Source organism: Falco rusticolus, chromosome 7 (assembly GCF_015220075.1).
Source record: "Falco rusticolus isolate bFalRus1 chromosome 7, bFalRus1.pri, whole genome shotgun sequence".
Lineage (NCBI taxonomy): Eukaryota > Metazoa > Chordata > Aves > Falconiformes > Falconidae > Falco > Falco rusticolus.
The window spans coordinates 16,933,528-16,957,958 of NC_051193.1; the positions used below are offsets into that span (position 1 = coordinate 16,933,528).

Sequence of the window (24,431 nt, forward strand, 5' to 3'; positions counted from 1 at the left end):
AACGAAGATGTACTGCCTGTGAAAGACAGGGACAATTCAGTCATCTGTCCCTAAACGAAAGCTTTTTCAAGCACTTCAGTTGAGCTCAAGGCTGTCTGCCTCTGTGTGAGTACTCCAGAAGCGTTTTCAAGATAAATATTTAATGGGAATAAATGCTTTGAATATCCATGGAACTTTTCAGATTTCAAGTTACTCTTGGATCTATAGATGCCAGAAACTGGAATGAAAAACCCAAAGATGTGAATGTGAAAGAGGGTGGCTCGCTTGTACTAAAGCAGGAATAAATAATCAAATCACACATTCAGCCCAACACCAAGTTTAAAAAAAAAAAAACAAAACCCAATACACAAACCATGGACACAGTCTGTTCTTCCAAAGCTCCCAGCAAGCCCCCCAGACATCAAATAAACAAGTTACTGCAATCTTGCCTCTCTCCTGAATAATGTGGTCATATCCTACAAGCACCGCCACTAAATGCAAGGCTTCTCCAAGCACACATCTGTGGAACCATAACTGTCTCAGGTCTAATTACAAACAGATTTGGGCAATAAGCTCATATGCAAATGGTTTGACTTCACCTGAAAACTGATGCCACTCCCCATACAGAAATTCAGGTAAGTGACTTTAGGTTACTAATGCCAGTGTTAACGCAGCCCCTGCACTGCCTCAGCACGGTTTCTGAACGATGCTACTTACATTGGACAGTTTTCTCTGCATTTTGTTAGAGATGCAGAGCCTAGATAGAGGGCGTTACTATGACCTTGATGACTGAGCTAACTGTGTAAATACACCACACGGATCATGAAGTTGCACAAAGATCAGCCCTACATCACAGGCTGATTATGAAATTAACTGGACTTTTTCCAGCATCTTGATTTCTTGGAAATCAGGCCAACAGTCTATAACAATGCCAACTTCTATATGGCAAGCTAATTCCCAGATATCCCCTTCACTCTGCAAGGGACCAAAACAATCATCTGTTACGGAGTTTTCAAACAATAAGCTTTAATTGCCTTATTAGAAAAATAAGCACTGAAATATATATAAATGCGATTACATTAAAGTAATTCTGTAGTCTAACATACTAAAACCAAAGCCTAGTCATTTTCTTAATGATACAGAGTAGCAAGATTTAGGTTTTAGAAATTTTCCATAGAGAATACCGAAGTATGCAGTATCTTTCAGGAAACCACAGTAAAGACGAGACAAACCTCCACGTTGCAATAAAAACTAAGTAGATCAATTTATTCTGTATACTATACAATGTGTAAGTTTGTAAAGAACAATTGACATTTTTATCACCTTAACATCTTGACTGGGTGTAAATATGTCCAACAAAATGTACTCCTGTGGCCTTTACACAAACACTGTCCTACTACATCAAGAACAATGAGAGGGAAGCCTTTGGTGTTACAGATTTGGGGACATATCTGAAGTTGTAATTAATCCACTTTATCTCAAATAAAAAGTTGGTGCTAACTGCTATTATAAGCCTACATGAGTATTATTCTAATAACTAAACACTGTCTATCTTTAAATGCAAGATATGAAAGGGACTGCCAGTCTACAGTGTGGACAGGTTTTCTTTGAAAAAGGCAATTATCAAATGGTAAAACTCATATAATACATTATGTACATAAGTTTGGATAGCTGAGTTATCTTGCTGGAGTAAGCTGAAAGTAAGCATCGATTTGCAGTCATGTCTGATTTACTGTTAAGTGATTATAGGACTTAAGTTTTATACAGTGTATAGAATCAAAATAGCTGTGCCTGCTGCTGAGGTCTGTCAGATGTGAAGGCTCATAATCAGTCACTGACCTAGTTAGCATTACAGTACTTCAAGTATACACATGGATAATATATTCATAGCTGAATTTGTAGCAATCTTAGAACTGCAAGTCACTGCGTGAACATCAGAAGAGCTTGTATTGTCCAACCAGCAGGACAAGCTGAGTTGTAGCTAAGTGAGTGGAATGTTTTAATTTAAATGGCTTTTTTTTTTTTAGTATCTTCCCAAACATCGCAAAAGCTCACCTTATGTGAGCTACAGAATAGTGGCACCAGGCAATACACAGCAAGTCACCTTAAACCGTTCAAAATTTGTTTCAGACCCAGTCCTATCATTAAGTTTCAATTTCATTTATACATACAAAAATAAAGAGGGATTTTCACATTAGGACAAACATCTATAAAAAGCAGTTTGCTTCAATATATCCAGTTTCCTTGCTACTCTCCCAGCCCAAATTCTTAGAGAAGTAGGTCTGTGTCTTCAACCTGTTCCACAAATATCAAACTCTTTATAATACTAGTGGAGGATAAGCAATAAGGACAGGCTTAACAGAGCCCATTTAATTACCAGAAAAAGACTATACAGACTTGAAAAGCATCAGGTTAGTAATTTTTAAATTCTCCGGAATAACTTCTCCGAACCAAAGACATTACATAGACACTGATCTACTTTGCTCATCTTCCTATCAAAACAGGGCCAAATTAAGACTATTCATTTTCTCTCGATCATTTCCTCATGTTTGCCCTCAGAAGAGGCCATTGCACAAAAGGCAGGCCAAAGTTCTTTTGACTAGCAGTCCTTTATCCTGTAAGACCTTTCTAAACATGTCAACACAAACCACATCCTTCTAAAACCATGCATCTGACAAGACTGTTTTCTCTTATAATATCCACGTTGGTGCTTTGTTTTTAATAGGCTGTTTGAGAATTCCTTTAAACACAAAGGTATTCAATAAACTGACCTTTTTAAAGAGTTTCTTATACTCCCAAAGAACATCAAGGCTGTATTACCTGTATGAAAGTCAATTACTTTATGGATCATACCACACTTTTAATATTCTGATTTCAATGAACACACACTCTTTTAAATTCATCAAGTTACCTGTCTAAAATCAGCTATGTAGTTTGGCTATCTAGTACTTAACAACCTGCATCATAAAGATGAAGTTCATTCCTATTTACTGATATGAAAAGTTACCTATTTCTCAACAGATCATTATATAAATATCACTTCCAGTTCCTTGTTTCCCCAAAGCCAGTGAGGGACTGCTGTATAACAAAGCAAAAAGGAGATAGTTTACTACCACTTCAGGAGTCCAAGAAAAAAAATATTATACCCTTCTGCTTCCAGAAGTCTAAAATAGCCCAAAGACAACTGCATATCAGATCTTAGCAAGCCTAGATTAGGTGTCTGCCACACAGGAAATTCTCCAGAACAGTACATTTAGCCATCTTCCATGTCATTAGACAGAGCATTTCAGCTTTAAAAGCTTAAAGAGCTGCTGAACAGAAAGGGCACCTGCCACCATGACAGGTGCAAATTCTGGATTTGTATTTGAATGCTGGATGTTGTTGCAAAACAAAACATACAACTGCATAAGCATAAGGCTGAGTCAAGTGTAAATGTGTTTCACAAATTTCAGGTATACAGTTTTTACTTTCAGTAGCAAGATTCTGGGCTCTTAGTTTCAGGACAAGACTTTGAAAGATACAGAATCACTTGTGCTTTGATTGGCACATTATCTGCTTTTTAAAATGTAAAACTAACAGACGTTTGCAAAAGGTTGTGCAAAACTATTGTATTTACAAAAATGGCACAAGAGTGAATTCAACAGTCTATGCACATGCACACTTCATTCACATCTTCAACAAAAGTGTGTCCTAAGCTACGGAACTGAAAAGAATACCAGCTTCAACAGGCAGTTGTCAATAAGCACTAGATTCACAAGAGTTACACCAGAATGGGCAAATATTGCCCAAGTAAAAACTCTATTGTTAAAGCTGAAACAGGTTTAAGGCCGTTCAAGTTCAAAAGCAGAAACAAAATTCAATCAGAGCCCTGTCTTTGTTTTTATACATGCTGTACCATCTAGCAACTTGTGGTCTAAACCTCTATTTTAGACAACAAACCCAAACACAGAAGAAAAACCCAACACAACTGGAGGTTATATTAAATACAAATATGCTGTAATTAAGATGAAATAACAAAAGCAGAAACATTAGAAGTTGTAAAACTTGCGATGTCACTTGCTGGAACCAGTCCTACACTAGGAAATGGGCAATATGTACATTTTCAAGTAGATTACATTGCTCCAACCAAACTTGTCCTTTTTAATCAGTGCATTGTTCTCAACTAGTCCAAATACTACACGTTTTACTCTTAACAGTACTCCCTTACAATAGCAGCACATGCTATCGCTACCTGCAAAGCTGTCAGTCTCATGACTTAGTGTAAGAAAGAAAAAGGGGGATGTGAGGGTGAGAAATAACTATTAAGGAGAAATAACAGGAATGAGAATAATCATGCAGTTCAGCTGTTCTCGTCAGCCAGCCAGCTTGCTAGCAACAAGAGATGGTTTCCGCTGTGGAAGATCCTGTGGAGTAGGAATATGGTCACCAGTAACTTCTGTCTTGTCAGGAGCTGCAGTAGGCAGTTGTTTATTCTTCATCTTCGCTTTAGCCATGTTGTAATCACCAGAATCAAAGTATTTTTGCTAGAAGACAAAACACACACATATTTAAAAGTCTGAAATCTTATCAGATGCATACACTGAATTACATGGTTGAATAGATTCTTTACATTTTAAAAAGTTACAAAATCTTCCCAATTTGGCAAGGTAGCTCTGCGTTGGTTAAAAAAAAACATAGTATCAAGACTATTAAGCACACATAGCCAAACTCTTTTAACATTAGGTAAATATACAGTTACGGTTCTACATAAATCATTAAACTCACCCCATACATGAACACTATTTTTGACCAAGTTTTCCCAAAAGCTTTTGGTCTCACAAGTGAAACCTTTGCATTTGTAAATTTTGCTGCAGTGAACAAGTTCTGCTACACAGAATAACTAATGCATCAACTAAAGCTGGAGAACAGAGCCTGCTCTATCATACCAGAAGACCAAAGCAGCATAAAACTACATGCTAACAAGAAAACCTATCTGCATACATTAAAACAGCAAAACTATAATCCCTAAAGTTCCCAAACCAATTATTTAGTGAAGTCAAATCTATTGTGCAGTCCTTCTGAAAAGCACTATGGGAAAGAAATTCTTATCCCACACTCCAGGTTTCTTCTGAATATAAAAGCGAGCACATTAAGTTTGAATTTCTAAGTGTTCCTTAATATTTCAGCATATTTTTATTAGCATAACCTTTAACAGTCTTTTTTGTTGTCAGATTTCTCAAAATATTTAGTTATCTATGGATTTTAAAGCCAAATGACTTCTATGATTTGTCTGCATCATGGTAAGATGAGGCATGGCATTTCATCCAAGATCTGCATTGTCCTCAACTGCTCATTGACACATTTTGCAAGAAAAGTTGTGTTTTGTTTACACTTTACCATGAGGTCTATCATTAAGGTACTTGTAACCCATGATTCTGAATAAATTGGCATGTGAGTTCAAAAGAATTGGATTCAGGATAAAGATTTACACTAGCAACTGCTGCTTAGAATCACAGTCACTTCTGAAGAGAACACTCCCTAGTTTGCTTTATATAGGCTTATTCCTCAGCTATTTTATATATGAATATATATATTCAGTATATATTGAACAATACCATTACCTGCCATGTTTAAGTGCTTCCAGGCAGTGTATTACTACCATACTCTTTATTTTGCATTAATACTAACCAGCTGCAAAATGTTCAGTATCAGCAGTTGTTAGAAGTAATTTGAACAGCTGACTGAACTGGCCTTTACCTAAGGGGAGGGGGAATATGGAGAGGTGGAGGGGTGTTTGTGCAAGGCCTCATGAAAGCAGCTTTAAATGTTCCCAGCCAGAGCCTTAAAGTTACCAATCTGTTCTTCCCATGCAGTCAGTAGTACATTTAAACCACACACTTTATGAATAAACCTTCCCAATTCAACCCTTTTGACCGTGTAATCCCTATGTTTACCACACCACAACGTTCTAGCACCGCACCTACACACTAGATCTCGAGATACAACATAATCTGATTTGGAGAAAGGTGTTCATGTTTTGCTCTTAAGACTGAAGCAACCAAAAGAAACTTTCAAACAGCAACTAGGTAATAAAAAAATTACTCTGTCTTTAGATGTGTTACTGCTGTTAACAGATTTCTGTTCATGTAAGTGCTCAGAATCCCTCTACAGAAGCATGATGTGGCATGGTTCTCATCTACTATTATTCTAGAGAAACAGTGCTAATAATGGTGTGTGCACCTAATGCAGAACATTTCTGGAGAGCAAATATTAAGGGGCAGAGTGTGTCCTAGTTGCCAAACTGAAGAATATCTGGGCTACAGTTGATTATATAAATTTCAATGTGTATAATTTGAAAAAAAATGAAATTTCAAATATCTGAGAAAACCTACCACCTTTCACGCATTAGCGTATCAGTCCACTTCTTCCTTTAACTTATTCCTGCATTTTCCTCTGATTTACTCTAGCTTCTCATAGATGGCCTTTATTTGATCATCTCTTTCAAACTGACTATGTCCAGGTGTCTGTGTCAGAAACACTATCTGAAAGCATACTCACTATCCTCACTCTATTTTAAACTTGAGCAATCCAGGCAGGCTGAAGTAAATCCAGCATCTGTATCAAATAAAGATGCTTCTTCATTTAAGACACTAAGCACACTACACAAAAATAATAAAAAAGGAAGAAAGTTATTACCACCACATCAGGAGTAGAGAACTGAAGAAGGCAGATTACAAATTGGAATCCACAACCTTATGCCATCTTTCGTCAAAGTAGCAAAATCCCAAACACTTTGTCAACATAGATACCCACTGGTCTACCTCTGCTCAAATTTGAAAACATAGGCTGCAATAATCTTTGCATTAAACAGTCCTGTAATCAAGATGAAGAGATTGTACAGATTGTTATTGGTGGTGAGTTTTTCTCAAATTTGCACTGAGTGCAGTCATCATTCCTTTAGGGCCATGCATCCTCAGGGAGTGGATGCTGGTCCGTTTTCCCAGATTATCACAACACACACCTACCTTCTCCCTCCTGCGTCTACATACACACTGAACCCACTGAAGTCTCATTTAGGCTGCCTCTGACCACCTAACAGCGTAACTCATAAAAGCATTCACCTAATCTACCACCTGCCCGTGCCCAGCAGCCAATAACTATGCTGCACATGCTCCAGCTTACAAGAGAAAGCTTATCCAAAAAAACCTGCCAACAGTAACAATTCCCAGGAGATGTTACCAGATAGCACAGAATTAGATCAGCACTGAACTCCAACAGCTGGTTTGTGAAGGTTGTATACCTGGAGTCATTGCATGCACTCAAAGGGCCTAGACAATAGCAAAAAAAAAAAAAAAAAAAAAGAAAGAAGAAAAAAAGAAACAAAACAAAACAGTGTGACAGCAGTGAAAGCACCATCAGAAGTAGTGATATATTAGGATTATTCCAAGAATAGAGTTCTAGCATGCCTGAAAGGCATTACATAATCACTTTATGCATAATTAAACTAAAAAAAAAATATTTAAGTAACTAAGAAATTAAAGAGACACTGCTTAAACGTGGAACAATATTAAAAGTCTAACTCACTCTTCACTCTTCTATTTTTGGTTATGAGTATATATTCAGAATTACACCACCATTCTCAAGCCACTGATGTCAGATGTTGCCTAGTGTAACACAGAGGACACCAAGCTTTCATGTGCTAAAAACATGGATAATAAGAGCGGACATACGTTTTGCAGACACAATGAGCAAGGCAAGATCAGTACAAAACAGGGATGAGATTCTGACCCTTAGTATTTACTATGTTTTTTTATGAAGTCTACCACAGCAGCACAAAGCCAGCTTCTAAGTTTAGTCTTTTCTTAAAGGTGCAGTTGAGCCACTGATGCTGTAAACAGCTACTCAGCCAATTCATATTTGGGTTGTGGAAACAAATTTCTCTTCCTTGTACTTTCACAGACAAAAGCGTAAATTTCTTGGTACGCTTACTCAGGCAAAGGCCTGTGGAGCGGAAAAAAAATAAATCACAGATACAGGAATTTGGGAATTTCTTATCCATACCCCGTGGACATAAAGAACTCACCCCTTTTTGAAGCCTCTTTCTCAAGAAGTCTGAGCCTCCTGGCTTCTGGCCCAGATGAGGATATCTTGCTTTCAATTTTGCTTCTTCAACTTTTTCTGGGCTGATCACCTTATCCTCCATTTCCTGAAAGACAATGAGCATCATTATATATTTCATTTACAGTACTGAATGACTCATGCAGAATACTTTTGCAGATAATTCACTAACAGGCCAATTGCTGCTACCAAGTGAACATACCAATTATTTGATAAGACATTTTCATACATTCTCTCTTGAATACTGACAGCAACTGTAGGAGTTCAGCCTCCCATCTTAGATACCCTTCCTGGAGATATGTCTGCATCTAATCAGTGCATTTCTGTTTCACATAAAAGTAGTGGATACCAAAATCAAAGTAATAAATAAATAAAAAAATATATCCCTCAAACAAAAAACATTTTTTGGTCAAAGCAAGGGCTCCACTAAGAACAAACAACTGTTGAAAGCTGGGCAAACGCCACAGGACTTCTTCAACTGTCCCTGTTTGATCGCGAAGTGGTACAGACAGACTAGCACTTGCTGCACAGACTGCCACAATCTAGACTGTATGACCGCTCTAACTGCAACGTGTTGATATTCATCGTGGAACAGTGTTAAAGCAGCTTAGTCTCAAAAACATGCCTGCTATCATATTAATAGTAACAATACAGTATTTCTCTATACATGTCTATAATTATCTTAAAAGGAGGATGAAGACTGAGAGTGCAGTTGTGTAAAATAAAATGCCTATTTTGTGAGTATACTGTAAAACATGGATGCTCAAAGTAATCATTTGAACATACTATTTTGGCAAAACCTGCAATTTATTCATCCAGTCTTTCAACACTAACCTCTACTTTATGCTCATCTATTCCAGGCCATGCAGCAATTTGATGCATGAAGTACAATTTCTTCTATTAGCTCATTTCTAAAATATCTTCCATTTGAAATTCTTGTTTTGCCACTTCCCAGTATCTGGCCTATTTTTTTTTTTCCTTTGCATGTAAACCATTGCTAGTTCAGGGAAACTGTATACTGATTTGCACTGACTGCTGTAGTGTTGAATTGTTACCATAACCTGAAGACAGCAAGACGTTTAGGCAGGAAATAAGAACGGCCATTGAAATCAAGAGGGCCTCAAGTTCACCTGTGACTAAGGTTTCATATCCACCTAGAGCTGCTTAGGCAGCCCCTTCACACTCTTTTCCATTCGTGTCATCATCCTTGCATTGCATCAGTCAGAATGACTGCATGTACTCCACAGGAATGAGTTACAGAAATTAATTCAACAGAAAAACAACAAATCCTTGACCACCCCGCCACCCCACCCCCCTCGTCCCGCCCTGTTTCATTTGGATCAGTTTCCACAGTCTGGATCACCAAGCAGCTGCACAAAAGGGTATGTTAGCCCTGCAGCTCCCAGGGAGGACAGAGGAACACAAGCAGCTGGGAGCTACTTAAGCCAGAACTGCCAAAGTGCTAAAGTAGAGCCACTACACTAACCCTAGTGCTTTCCTCTATCTCATAAAAACTCAAAGTTCTATAATATTCAACATCTTTCTGGTAGGAGCCTCAGAAACAATGGTTATAAAAACAGATTTAGAATATAACCGTCTAACCAATAGGCCAAGACATTTCAAAGACAGTTTTTGCACAATACAGCAGGAATCCGAATTACCAGTTCTACCAAGGAAAGATAGAAATTCTCCTAACAGTTTCAGAGAAACTTCCATGAATACAGAAACCAATATTTTTTATTAGATGACAACACAACAAAATACAAATACATATAAAGGGCAAAGTTTCCCTGACACTAGTGAACATAGAACTATATATACTATTTCTCACTGTATGATATCATACTAGACAAGACCACAGTTTTCACATGTTATAAAAATAAATCCTCAACTGCTGTTCTTCCTATTGTGCTTTACCATCATGCTGGCACTGTCTGAATTTTCTCAAAAGCAATCCTTTCAGCTAAACATTTTCAACATCTAATGCTGAATCACTGGGTACTCACTGTTGAGCCAACAGACAAAGAACTTATGGCGGCATGTTTTGCCAAAACTCACCAAAAGGAAATACTTTTTAAGAACAGAGGGCCAACAATAAATAGCTTATATAAATATGTATTCACAGTGCATCAAAGGAGACATTTATGCAAACTCACAGGGCTGACAAATGATCACACAGCAGGCTACCAAAACATGAAACACTGTGTTATGCATCAATGCAGCTGAAAAGGATACAGGCTATGGTCACTAACTCATGATGACCAAAGAACAACTAAGACTCAAAAAACTACCTAAGATGAATTAAAGAATTTCAACACAAAGACCTCGAGTGTCAAACAAAACCAGCTGATGGCAGGTTCAAAAAATAATTAAGACAACAGTTCCTCATCTGAAATACAGTTAAGCTGCAGAACTCCTTGTCACAGAGGGGTGCCAAGAATTTAGACTGGATTCGAAAGCAACTCGAGATATCCATTCGCAGCTCAGAAGGCTTTTAAACCACAGATTGCTGAGACCTGGGATAGTTTTCTGGGGAGGATGACTGCGTGCATGTCCTAACCTTATATTTCTCTGGGGACTAGATGGTACTGAGCACTCTTGGAGGTGTGCTGTTGAGCCACAGAGGCTTTAACCCAAGCCAGCAAGGCTATTCATACATTTACAACAGTCTCCCTTGAGTTACAGAAGCAACAACCAAGAATAAAAAATTCTTGGGAGGGGGGCGGAAATAAAGACATACCACGCTCTTCTTCCTAGTGACAACCACACGAAAGTTATAATTTTAGCTCTCTACAGGAATTTGACACAGCTAATGAAGTCTGCTTACTTCATTAAAAGGATCTACCAGGAAGGGCAGTAATTACCTAACTCATCTAAGGATAGCTTTTGCTTTTCATCTTTACAGAGGTACTAGCAGTGTAAAGTTCCCTATCTGTTGGACAACTGAACCAAATGCCTAGAAAAACAGCCATCAGCCTTTTAAAACTCTGGTATGAAGAGCTCATCCTCTTCAGCAAGACATTAGACAAAACATAAAGCAGAAAATGGGAAAAGCATGACAACAGCACAGCTCAACAGTGAACTGATGTGGCAAGAGCCAGTCCAGAAACAAAACACACCACCTCTAACAGCTTCCTGAAAAATACAGGAGGCTTTTAAGCCCAAACCAGTCAGTCAACCAAGCATATGTTCTCCAATGTGAAGTTTCTTTGTTGCTGAATTTGCCCCTGCCACTATCCCGAGTTCGCACACTGAGAACAGGAAACGTCGGCCTTTGGCAAATTTTCAATTCATATCACTCTCTTGTGTAACACCTTCCTCACTTACCACGTGCACAAACTTCTCACAGCATGTCAGAGTTTAGAAAAGAGGCCTGATCACAAAAACACTGCCTCAAAGTTTATTTAGGGGCTTCATCTTTTTGAGGCACACAGATGAGTACTGCAGCACGGGTTGTTTATATAAGTATTTCAGAGCTAAGCATTACCTGAGGCAATGTTCAATTTTGCCTACCCAGACACTGAGTTTTAGCGGAGGTTAATATTGCAATGCCGTAACAGCACTGGTATCACAGTATTCTGACACGACATAAACTCACAGAAATCAAAGTTTTATTATATTGACGTTATTAATTTGCCTTTAACACCTCATCGTATTAAAACTAAACTAGCAGATCAGTAAGGGACTCCCATCCCTCAAATAAAAGGTGATTTTTCAGAACTGTGTATAAGCATTGGATTTCAAGGCTACCGTCTGAAACTTGGCAAAGGCAGCCCCAGTCACCTGACTTAATCAGAACACACTAGAAGGCATTACAATAAACTTGCTACCACATGTTTTACCATGCTCTTATTACAGAGCTATTCTAGGAGTGCTGCACAGGCCAGGGACTTATTTTTATAGGCTTTGAACAGGAACAGTATCCTTCCAGTAATCTACCTAATATGAACGTTAAGTTGAGCTGCAGAACACGCACATTTAAGGGTAGATTACAGACCTACCACAGAAGCTGGTTCTGATTACTGCACCTATTGAGAAGGTATCATTCCATATTAACCCCCTAAGCTCTACTCGTACGCCTAACTCACATTACAAATTGTAAATTATTAAACAAAAACTTGACAGCCGAGGTAGATTAAGGCTTTTCTTTTAGCATCTTTCAAAGCGGTACTTGTGTTTCATAACTTCTCCCTAGCAGAAATAACTGTGGAGATCGCACCGAGTCCACACAGCAATGACAAAACTGAAACCCACACGGTTTCTTAAAGTCACATTCCACAGGGGGAAACTGCTAACAGCACAGTCATCTGTGTAGCCAAAACCCACTTAAAACTATAACGTTATTAGCTACCGAGATGACATAACAGTGTCATCACAGGATAACCCTGCCAGTTATTCTTTCTAAAACCCTTACCTAGCACAGGTCACAGCCATTGTTTTCAGATTATCTGTCGCCCTAAATCGCTTACATTAAAAGCTGAAAAATTCCTAAAAGCGAAACAAACGCTTAGCCAACCGGATTCTCGCTGGCCTCCACCGCTGTGACCAGGAGCCGAACCTGTTCGGCCCTGGCAGGCGGAGCGGGGCCCAGGCCCGGCTGGGGAGCGAGGGAGCGCCATTAGCCCGCCCCGGGCAGCGCACGCCGACCATCTGCCGGAGAACAGCGCACGGCGGTGCCGCTCCTCCGCCTCCAGCCCCAGGCCGCGGCGGGCGGCAGGGCCCGCGCCCGCCCCGCCGCTCCCCGCAGGCCCCGCGCCCCGGCCTGCCGAAGAGCCCGCCGGCTCGGCTCCCCGCTGCCCGCCGCGGTGCGGAAGGGCCGCGGCTCCTCCCCCGCCGCGGCATGGAGAGCGGCCAGGCCCAGGAGCCGCTGCCTTAAGGGCCGCGGCGGCCCGCCAGGCTCCCCCGGCGGAGAGAGGGAGAGGCCCGGCCGCGGCTCCCCCGCTCCGCCTCAGCGCGCAGATGGAGGCGGGAGAAGCCCCGCGGGCCTCCTCCCGCTGCTCGGCGGGGCCGCCGGCCACCCACCTTCTGCTCCTCGGCCGAGGCGGGCTCGGGACTCTCGGCAGACATGGCGCCGCGGCAGCACGACGGCGGGGAGAGGGCAGCCGAGGGAGGCGCGACCGCCGCTCCTCCGCGCAGCGCAGCGCTGCCACCACCTCCCGCACAAGATGGCGGCCGCTCGCACGACGGCGCGCCGGCGGGACCAGACTTCCTCCGCGCTCAGCCTGCCCGCGGCGCAGCCGCGCTCCCAGCGCCGCCCCCGCCCCCTGGCGTCACGGCCGCCGCTGGGCGCTGCGGGGCGGCGGGTCTCGGCTCCGGGGCCCTCCTGGCGACCCGGGCCCGGCGGGCCCCGGCGGAGGGCGGCCGCCTGCGCTCGAAGCACAAAGGCTGACGCTGGCAGAGGCCCGCCCGCCGCACCGGGGCACGGCCGCGCCCCAGCGGGCAGCCCGGGTGCGGCTACCACAGGCCGGGCCCGCACCGCCGGCCGCACCCAGGCCCCGCCGCGGCCTGCGCGGCCCGCCCGGCCCCGGGGTGAGGGGGAACGGCCTTTGCTGCGTAGCGGCCGCTGGCTCGTGTGGCTGCTCCCACGGGTGACACGGGGAGCCGAACCCTCGGGGCTTTGCTTGGGATCTGCTTGGAATCCCAGATGCCAGCTGACAGGACGGGAGGGCTCAGTCCGTTGGAAGTTCTTAATGGCCTGGTATCGAGTTATGGGAAGTATTTGCTTCCCTCATCTACTTTTCACTGCATGGTTCTTGGCAGTACGATCACCTCTGTCGGGCTCCCTGGGGGCTTCAAGAACACGCAGGAGGGGTTTCAACAGCGCGCCAGTAGCAAACCTTCAGGGGTCCCAAATACAGGGCTTGTGAGAACACCAGGGCATAGCTTTTACTTACTAGTCCGTTCAATGGATGTACATTTCCACTTATTCAGCACAAAATGCCTTCTCCTAGCACCTTACACCGCTCTCCTGTGGTCCTGAGCTCCAGCCCTCCCACGCAGTGTGTATAACCGGCTCGCTGGTGGCGGTGAGCCACCTTGGGCACGGCTCAGCAAGGGTGGCAAGGACAAGCCTGGGGTGGTAAAGGTCCAGAACGCAGGCCGAGACAGGTCAGGAAAGCCTCTCAATCAAAACAAGCTGTAAAATCAAGGATTTTGCCACAGCCAAATTTTACGCGTTGCTTACAACCAGCAGTTGTAAGCATTTTTTTGAGCAACTGAGTGATTTGTCCAGAGACCAGCATGGTGTAGTAGCAGGGAACACAAGGAACGCACGTATCCCTTGTTCAGAAGGGGACAGAGCAGGGCAGATTGCACAGGAAAGTCATAGAAAGCACTAATAAGTACTTTCTTCCTAATGATAGAAAAAGCAATGATAAGAGTGGGTGTGCCACATTTGCCTCTAGCAAAATCAGGGAGAAATAGTCCAAAGGTGTGAAAAAGAGCAACGCATAGGAGATCATAAAAAGGATGAACTTCATAGATTTTGAAAGGAAGCAGGACAACAAAGCAGTGACAGCAGACAAGAATGCAAACTTCAGGAATTTCTTCCGAATCTCTTAGGAAATAGATGTGAGGGAAAACACAGTTTTGACAATTCAGCAGTTCCTTAATGACATTATTTCTTTAAGGGAATAAATGTAAATGATACAATACAAAGGAAGGATGGGAAGTAAATTAAGAACCTCAGGAAAAGCACAAGGTCTTCAATGGCCTCAAATACAAGAAAGCAGCATACAGAAACTAGGTCAGTGTTTTTAAGGATGCGCATCTAAAGCAGATCATGAAGACAAAGGGGCAAGGAATCATTACTGGAAATTACTGAACAAACCTTGTAAAGACCAAAGGATTTAATCGTTCTTTTGTTCAATCTGGCATGACCAAGATAGCTAGTCTAACAGAGCATAACCTCAAGCTGGAATAAGGAAGGATAGGTTTATAGGATACTCGATTCAGGGTTTCTTTGCTCATCTGGTAAGTATTTCCAATTATCCTTGAGCATTTAGAGAACTGACTGAAGCAATCTCCAGGTAATTTAGTGGTCATCTATACAGAAGCCTGTAGAAAACCAGTGGGTTTGCAGGAGACTGATAGTTTGGCCATTTTTCTGAATTTAAATAGGAGTATGGGGAGGACAGAATACAAGCTATATAATTAAACTGTCTAATCAATAATTACCTGAGAAATCATCTAAAATAAGCACTCAAAGGAAACTGAGTAGCTAGACATAAATTCACAATTAAGAATAAGGGTTTCACACAATCTTGTTTCCTTTAACCAAAAAGTGGAGAAGTGGGTGAAGGTGGCTGCAGTTCCAGACACCTTCTGGCATTAATAAGGCTTCGGACACCCCCCCATGCAAATCAGGGAAACTTAAATAGATGAAACTTTAATGTGGTAGATTCAAGTTTTGTTGGAAATGGATATCAAACAGCAATGCTGTGTTTAGTAGTATTTCACAAAGTGCTTCCCAGGGCCAATCCTGCTCACCATTTTCACTGGTGACCCAGATAATGTAGTTTATAAATAAATAAATAAACTTTATTAATAATAGCAGACTGCCTTGAGTAAGAGAAGCTACACAAGCACTAGAAAATAATTGCAATTCAGATTCAAGCAGAAGATCAGACGCAAAATCTTGGGTAGTGAGAGAATGAAGTTCAATAATGACACACGCAGGAAAGCTACCATACTGGGAACAAGCAGGTAGGGCACCTCTGTTATAGTGGGTAACAAGACAAATGCAAGTCAACATCTCCAGATACTGAAACCCCAAGCATTATAATGGGATGTATGAAGAGGACTTTCATCCATCAGTTATCAACCAGTCTAACTGGCAGAGGGGGGCCCTGCTTGGGATGCTGTGTCCAGCTTGAGGCAATTGAAGACAGATTCAGACCAAAAGAAGAAAGCAAAGAGACAGAATGATTAGCGGTGCAGAAAATAAAAAGTCTGAGGCAAGGCTGACCGAACAGCCTGGGGTTGTCTTAGATATAGAAAACAAGACTGAGAAGGGGAATAACAAGAACTAAATTGGGTTTTTTTTGCATATAGTGAAGAGGCCAGGTAGTACTTGACTTCAGCTGCAGCAAGATTTAATTGGGCATTATAAATAGCTTTCTCATTATAAGTATAGTTTAACACTGAGAGAGATAATACTTTGAGCGTCCATCACTGGAGGCCCTCATAAACCACTCAAACATTTCTCAAAAACAATTCTGTACGGTTGAGCCTATTGAGGAGTAAAGAGAAGAACCAAATGACCTCTCAAAAATTAGTCTCATTTCTCAACCTACTTGTAGAAGGTCATGTAGAAATCAGTTCATACTTTATGAACATTCAGCATTTCTCCACGTGTATCCCTAATGGAAAGTGTTTTATCTCAGATCAAGCTGTCAATGGACAAAGACAGTTAAATCAAAGTTGTGCATGGATAAGCTAAGGTCACTTTCATTCTGAATCCATACAGGGACTAAGTGCAGTTCAACTATTTAAGTCAATACAGATTTATTTCCTAGACATGATGTGTAATGACCACATATTCAAAATCCACACTTCTTTGCTGTTCAAAACAAATTAATATATTACTCTGAAGGGAGAAAAGAATGGCTTGAAGAAGTCATTTAAAGTTACCAAGATACAAACTTACAAACATTGCATATTATCAGTGCAGAATAAAAGGTTAATCTACTACAGGTGAATTGTGACTGTTCACTAGAAGTGTGTCCTTTTCTCATCCTTTTTTTCACCCAGTACACAAGCAAATGTGCACCATGACACAAATAAGTACTTTGAGGATACATGCTGTTTGCTTAGGACTCAATAGTAGCCACAAAGAAACTAGGACACAGTCTCATTACACTAGTCTAGATCCTAGTTCTGTACACAGTAAAACTGCAGTTGCATTTGACTTCTGTTACAAAAAAGAAACCTTTTCTTGGTTTTACAGGGCACACAAATGACTAGAAAATGCAAACAATCTCTTCCTGTACAGTTTTTCCAAAGTCTCTATAAAATAAATGCTAGCTATAACCTTTGAAAACCTAGTGTAACAGAGTGGAAAATACTGCTGAAGTGGGGAACAGACTCAGTAATATCTGAGCTTTGCCCTTTTGTAGCAACAGTTATTTGAATATACAAGATAGCTGATACGTATCATCTGGAAAGTCTGGTCTCCCTTACTTTCCCTGGCAGACCTCCTAGAGATTTCATGATACACTGACTTCTCGTATATTCAGCACTGCCCTTATCTAAGATGCACGTTCATTCTTTCTGAACAGCCTTCATCAGATAAGCACGTTATACCCCCAAATATGAAGGTCACCTTTCATATTACTGACACTCTGAAAACCTACAGGGATGTAAAGAAAAAAAAAAAACCATATAAGCCAAGGTAAAACAATTGAGAAACTCTGAAATCTTTGGCAGATACAGTAATGCTTCATTTTCATTATTAAATATATACCTCAAATATAATCAAATGCTTCTAACTTTATTTCTCTCAGATACACAGTTTAACACTTAGCATAAACTGTTTAGCTGACTGTTTTGCTTGAGGAATACACATAAGTATTGGAAAATATTTGCCCATGTAGCATTTTCTAGCAAAACTTCCAATGGCCACCTAGTGGCCTAAATGGAATTGACCTATTAAAAATATTTAAGATTACATGAAGATCCTCCTTATCTAAAAAACAAAACAAAAAGTACAAGTTTCATAGAATTTGCATATATTTAAGATATAAATACTAATTTGCTTGCACAGTACATCCTTTAACACAATCTGAGAAATTAAAATGGGGGGGGTGTGAATTTTATGTGAGGAAAAAATAGTAACAGAAAGCAAAATCAAAAGTGGCCCTTAAGGAAAGAAAGAAACTGAGGCAGCAAAATATGAATCGAACCAATGATCTCAATGCATGAATAAGTAAATAAATAATCTGCATTACTGTCACAAGTGTTACTAAATCTGTGAGAAAAAATGGTAAAGGGTACCACTGAAGAGAAAAAAAAAAAGCTAAATGCTTGCATAGTATGAAATGTTATGGAAATTCACCTGTTGACCCCATTTTCAATAACTTAAATGAGTATCAGTTAAAACATCACACAGATTAAAGACATCTTTATATATTTCAGATTTCAATATTAATGCCAAAAATACATAGTATGATTTTACATAGGATTTATGCTACATTAGAACACTAAAGACAAACATCACTTGAGTATTAAATGAAACATTAAATATTAAATAACTGAAAAATAAAATAAAAAGTGTAAACACTAAACTAACTTGGGAATTTGCTATTGCAACACATCCAATGAAGTGGTTTTAAACAGTACAAAAAGATTACATTTAAGTATGTTTCCAGTCTACTTGGAATACACAAAGCTCATTCCAGAAACCTTTTAAAAACTGGTCCAGGATTACATAAGAACCTTCTCTCTCTCGAGCGCTATTTTCATTCCTTTACAGACTTAACTTTATACTGTCATCTCTACCAGTCTTTGCTCACAAGGAGTAATCAACAGTAAAATGAATACTTTAGTTTGCCATTGTTTGCTAGCATCTTGGTGAAAACTGAGGATTTGTTGGAGATTCAGTGTAAGATTTGAGTTCATATGCAGCGCCGCTATCAACTTCCATGGATTTCCGAGAGAATAGGAGCCTTACATCTCTGTGGAGGTAGATCTTTCCAGATTTAGAACTCTGGAACCTGAAAAGATATGAATATCTGTATTATCTAAACTAAAGATTACTCTTCAATTATTATTGAATAAAATGTGTACCTTTTCTTTCAGAGATTAAGGCCAAAAACATTTGAACATACAAAATTATTCAGTTAAAATGGAAGAACGAACAACCTAGCCTTTCCAATCTACTTTGTTTCCTTTGGAATGTAATGGGTTTGTTCCTAATCACCAATGTCGTGGCACAGCTTTGGAAGCGGCTTGGAATATTCGAAGTTCACACTGCAGTTCTGTACATCGAAGATTCAAGTTCTTGGCAATCTAGAATGGCAAAAAGTGCTCTTCAGTGAGCACTCCCAAAAATGCCCACCCAAGGGTGGCCTAAGCACAGGCAAAAGGGAAGGTTCAAATATCAACAAAGGCATATATACATATCAAATGTGTTTCGGTGCTAGCTGTCATACAGACAGATTGCATTGCTCCCTTCATGAATGTATCAGTAAGAAGTTTGCTACTGCTTTATACCACACGCCAAATTTTAAGTCCAACTTGAAAAGCAGTAGGTATAGGGATCTCTGCAAGGAGATCAAAAAAAGTTTTTTGCACAGAATATAGGGCCATTTCAAAGCGACTGTAGTTCACTGGCTCAGTCGCCAAAGCAAACAGCAGCCAATTCCCAGGCCGATTTATCTTTTATGCTGCGGCTAAACAGCCTAATTCAGGTCCTCCAAACCTGCCAGGAATGTGCCAGTTCCACTTTGCCTGACATTTAACAACTATATATAGAGAGACAAGATCTGCATTTGAGATAACTGTGTTCTATAGTCTTCATCTGGCAGAACTCCTTTAATTTCCTTCCCTCAACCAGGAAAGACAGGAGAGTCTAAGGAGCATTTCTTACGGCAACTGAACTTAATGTCACTATCACTGAGCCACGGTAAGGGACAAAAGCTATTCCTACTCTAACAGAAACAGAAAAGCTATTGCTGTTGTAATTACAAAACGATACCATTGCAAATGCTGAGACAGCAGGGCACGCTGTATTATCACATGCATTACAATTTGCACAGATTTTTAATGAGCATTTACTCACTGACCCCACTGAAGCAAAAGCAGTATCTCTAGAATAAACCTAGCCATAATCAGACAAATTCTGAGAGGCAGGAGAAAGACAACTACAGAAGATCCATCAAGGTTTCATCATCTAGGGCAGGCAGGTTGTAGAAATGGATTCTGTGCCACTGCTTCGTTCAGATGAGCGATGCAGAATAGCCTGTAGTCATCCTCACTGCCAGACAAAGGAAAATTCTGCTCCTAGATACAGCTGTCAAGGGCATTAAATGTGGCGGGGTCCAGCAGAACGCTCCTATACTGGCTCCTACAGAGCTCCCATCCGTCAGTATTTATTTGCTCAGTGCTATCAGTGCAAAAGCCCTTTCCCTGGTAGGCAAAGGGGAAAAGATTCTATCTTATGACTGGAGGATAGCACAAGAAAGAAGAATGAAAGAGGCGAGGAACGACCTGAACACCACAAACGGTTAATTTGGCATGTAGCTCGTAAGACATTTTAAAAAGAAAAATTTCATGGAAGGATCTTCTGCAGCAAAAGTATGATTTATATTAATTCATATAGAACAGACAGATCTAGGTATCAAAGCACCATCATAAAGTAGAGCTCAATTCCCATTTTACACACAGATCTATCAGAAAATAATTAACAAGGTCTGTTTTTAAACTTCTCAAGCTCACTATTTTCTTGTAGTGAGAATCCTGCAAGACTCCCTTTGCCCAGTAAATAACTCTTCCCTCTAACGTGACATTTCTGAGCATGACATTTCACACTGGTTGAAGGAGGGCAAGCGGGAGACAGCAACAGAGCTGAAGAGACTCTTCTTACCTCTGCTTCCATGACCCAATTTTTTCCTTTGAGAAATGTTTATTTTTACTAACTGGGATTTAGAAATGTTGCTTTTCACACATGCAAATACATTGGAATAATCAAGAGACAACCATTACATACACCCTGGCAGGGTGATGTGGAGTGGCCAGCATGGGACCAGCTCCAGATCTGTGGCAGCTCCAGTAGTTTTGTGTAAAGGAATCAAGAAAAACACAGAGGTCTCTAACAGATGGTGTCCTAGGAACAGTAACAACAGACAAATACAGGAAGGCTTAAACAAACAAATATCAGATGAGCTAGAAAGCCTGGTAAAGAAAGTGACAAACATTACTGAAAAAATTACAAATACAAGCACAAAACGTATAGATTTTATAGGCCATAAAAATTGACAAAGAGAGTAAGCCACAGGAACAGGATACAGCAGGATGATCACAAAAACATATGTAGCAAGGTATGTTTTGCAAGTGGAAAAGACTATACAACACAATCTATAAAATCTGCAAGTAAAATCACTAGGGCAAGGATACAAATTTCTAGATCAGGAAAAATGCTGAGAGATCAGAAAGATCAAGAAATAACTAGTAAATCAGTAATAGCAGGCGTCTCCAGGTTCCACCAATAAGTGTATCATATGCCACATTTTTTAAAAAGTTTCTCAATACCTTGAGGAATCACTACTTTTAACAACCAGTTTCAAGTTTACTCTCCACCTAGCCTTCAGTAACAACCCGTTTTGCTGTTAAGCAACAATTACGCTCCCTGCAATTAAAAGAGGCATTATGTCAGTAACTAAAGCTGTTGACCAAGCATTAAAAACTTGAAAAATGCTGAGCTGTGGGCAGGTTAACTGGTTAATTGCCTTTTACAGGTAGGGGTGCCAGAATTTGACCTAGAAACCAACGGAGGGTCGTCACCTTCTGAACTCTGGGAATAAACGAGGCATGAGCAGAGCTGGACTCACAGCTCTTATGCTCATGAAGATTTAATCACAACACAAAAACCATTGCTTCACATGCAACAAAAAAGTTAAGTCATTTCTGGAAGATGCTTGGGGGATAAACTGCAGGTGCAACTCTTGATCTTCCTATATGTGAATAACTTTTGCTGCCCACCACAACTACATTTGACATCACGATACTGTACCTGTGGGTACCAATGTGGTTTCGATGGCATATCGATCAGCATCTCAAACATACAAAACTGTACACAGTAGGTCTGACACTTTTAAAGAGTAGTGTAGAAAATCTGGCTGCCAATGTCAAGTTCCAGGCCTATGCAAGCATTTTTGCCAAATTACCACTTGAAAAGAAGCTTTCATAACGTGAGTGCTGACAACTGTGATTAAGGCCTTGTAAGCAGATGCGACCACAATGCAGCTTACTGGTGGTGATTTCATTTGTTTTTTGGAGCAAAATTTCAACATGTAGGCTTAAGATGCTTGTTTTCAACAACTATTGCAACTAAAAGTGAACAGTTGTTCTAAGCCAACTAGAGTAACAAAAAAATTAATCTTCCCGATTTAAATATTTTCAGTTTATTTATAAGTTTTCAGTAAAACAGGTTTGAGGAAGCATTGCTGCTTTTAACAATGAAGATTTGAAACCAACTCACATATGAATTAATATACTACTAAAACTTTCTAAGCTCTCCTAATTAAAATCCATCTTTAGTAAAGAAGGTTATTACTAAACCGACAATTGAGTCTTTTGTAAAATCTGAAGTACTCTGTATAACGAACCACAAGACAGATCAACATAAGCTATGGTAATGTTTCAAGGAGTTTTGCCATTCTTCCATTATGAGAAAAGGACCCACTGTTTGGGTTCACCTTGAAGAAAAAACCTTCTGACACACTCTGCAGGTATTCTCTTTCCAAATTTCTAATTACACATTATAAATCCATGAGTTGATCCCTACCAGAGGTTTGAAAGCTGAGCTAAACGAAATTGTACAGGTATTTCAAAGCATCAGAACTGCTACATTCCTGCCTCTCAGCAGGTGTCAGAAACTGGAAGCTCATAAAAGACGACTTCTAGCTATGAAAGACAACAGAGAAGAAAGCAAGTTTGCCTTCAAATAGAAGTAATTATGGGGTCTGTCTACAAAAAAGTTTGCAAACTACATTAAAGCAGAAACTGAAAGAGGACACAAGTCTACTGCTCGTCATGCCTGTACACCAGACCCAGTTGGCCAGATTTCTGCCCACCTCTGCAGCTGATGCCTGTGTCCCCAGTTCCTCTTTCAGGTAGATGAACATTACAAATGTACAGAACCTTTTATTTGGGCTACACACTCTTGCAGAATGTACCCCGCAAGAAAAAATTTAGGAAGTGGTTAAGTTAGACATGGCACGTTAGTGTGGCCTGAACGGATGAATTTCAATCCAGGCTAAAATTTGCAATGAAAACATAGTTTAACAGCCTCATTGTGATGATATTTTCACACTCCAGTAAACCATCACACATTTTTTATGACTGTCAACTTTCATTTAACAGTAAAGCTGGAATCACTGCTTTAGACAAAGTTGTGTTTCAAAAGTCTGCTGGGTAGAAATCAATGCTGCTAAACAGGGAAAATAATATGTACCAGAAGTAATTCTACAAGTTAAAAAGTGTAAGAGATTTGATTTTGTTCTGCTTGCTCGCTTCAGAATGTCAGCCACTGTTGGGTTTGCCAGTTTGGGTTTGCTGCAATGAAAGCACTGGGTCGGCACGTACGTGGGTTTGTTTACTACAACAATGCAGGCAAAGGTCTGCAAACTGCAGGAGGACAGAGTACATATATCATTCCTCCTTTGCTTCAAACTGCTGTCTCCAGAACATCCCCAGAGCAGCAGCACAGTATCTGGTTTCAGGCAGTGCTTCGTAAATCATTTAAGGAAGATTGTGTGAATATTTTATGAAGTGAAAGGCATTATCAGCGGTATTGCATCATGAAACAGGCATTTACATTTTTACCGCTAAACACTGTATTTTTAGGAGGAATGCTTTTCATGTCGCAAGCTATTCTGGTGAAGAGGCATGTGTGTAGGACACTGGACACCTTCTCTACAGTGATCCTTAGTTTTGGCTTTCGCCCATGCAACATCCACACTCGCTATTTCCTCTAACCTCAAGAAGTACGTTGATCCAGCCAGAACTAAATCTCTCTTGCTAAGAAAAGAATTAAGCTTTACAAGGCTACACAAAATACTTCAATGCCAAGAAAAAGCTTTAATATTTTAACTTGGTTTCTCCCAAGCAGAATCCAAATTATTTATTAGCTCTTCTTCCTCTACTGTCTATCTTAAAGACCAAGTTAAAAGCATTCTTTTTTTAATAAAAAGTCTGTATACAGAAAGGCTGGCTGGGAAAGAAATCTTGAGATAAATTTGGGCATGTGCTTGACTTCTGTGGTTTTGGTTGGTTGGTTTTGGATTGTTTTTATCTGTTTTGTTGTGCTGGGTTCTTTTTTGAATCCAAGGAGCTTACCTCAGATGTATGAGGTAGCGTAGTAGCCTTTCTTCAGTCTGTTGACTATTTTCTTTATTGACAGTTCTCTTGATTTCTCGTCTCACAGGAACAGAAAAAGTTCTTTGCCGTAGGAATGTTTGATGATTAGCTGGCATTTCTCGCAAGTCATAGATCACCACAAACATCTTCACCACAGTTTTGTTAGGGTTAAATAAGGTCTGAAAAGACAGTTCAATACAATACTCTTTAGAAATGAAAAATTAAAAAAAAAAAAAAACAAACCACAAAACACCAAACAAATAAAAAACCAAACCCCA

General features: G+C 40.3%; 2 protein-coding genes across 14 annotated transcripts in view; both read right to left on the bottom strand.

Annotated features, from left to right (window-relative positions):
• Positions 1 to 988: 988 nt before the first annotated feature.
• Positions 989 to 13,348, bottom strand: ARPP19 (cAMP regulated phosphoprotein 19). The gene is made up of 3 exons (XM_037394235.1): positions 13,099 to 13,348; positions 8,042 to 8,164; positions 989 to 4,502 (listed from the first exon to the last, which is right to left on the bottom strand). Exons 1-3 carry the CDS (start codon positions 13,141 to 13,143, stop codon positions 4,332 to 4,334), a joined length of 339 nt encoding a protein of 112 aa, XP_037250132.1. The 5' UTR covers positions 13,144 to 13,348; the 3' UTR covers positions 989 to 4,331.
• A 3,203-nt stretch (positions 13,349 to 16,551) lies between these two features.
• FAM214A (family with sequence similarity 214 member A) overlaps positions 16,552 to 24,431 on the bottom strand; it is a 49,293-nt gene continuing 41,413 nt past the window's right edge. For all 13 annotated transcript variants that reach the window (XM_037395621.1, XM_037395619.1, XM_037395614.1 and 10 more), the window contains 2 exons: positions 24,133 to 24,332; positions 16,552 to 18,788 (listed from right to left, as the gene is read on the bottom strand). In XM_037395621.1, the coding sequence (XP_037251518.1) occupies positions 18,635 to 18,788; positions 24,133 to 24,332 (354 nt within the window). In that variant the 3' untranslated portion in view covers positions 16,552 to 18,634. The remainder of the gene's footprint in view (positions 18,789 to 24,132; positions 24,333 to 24,431) is intronic.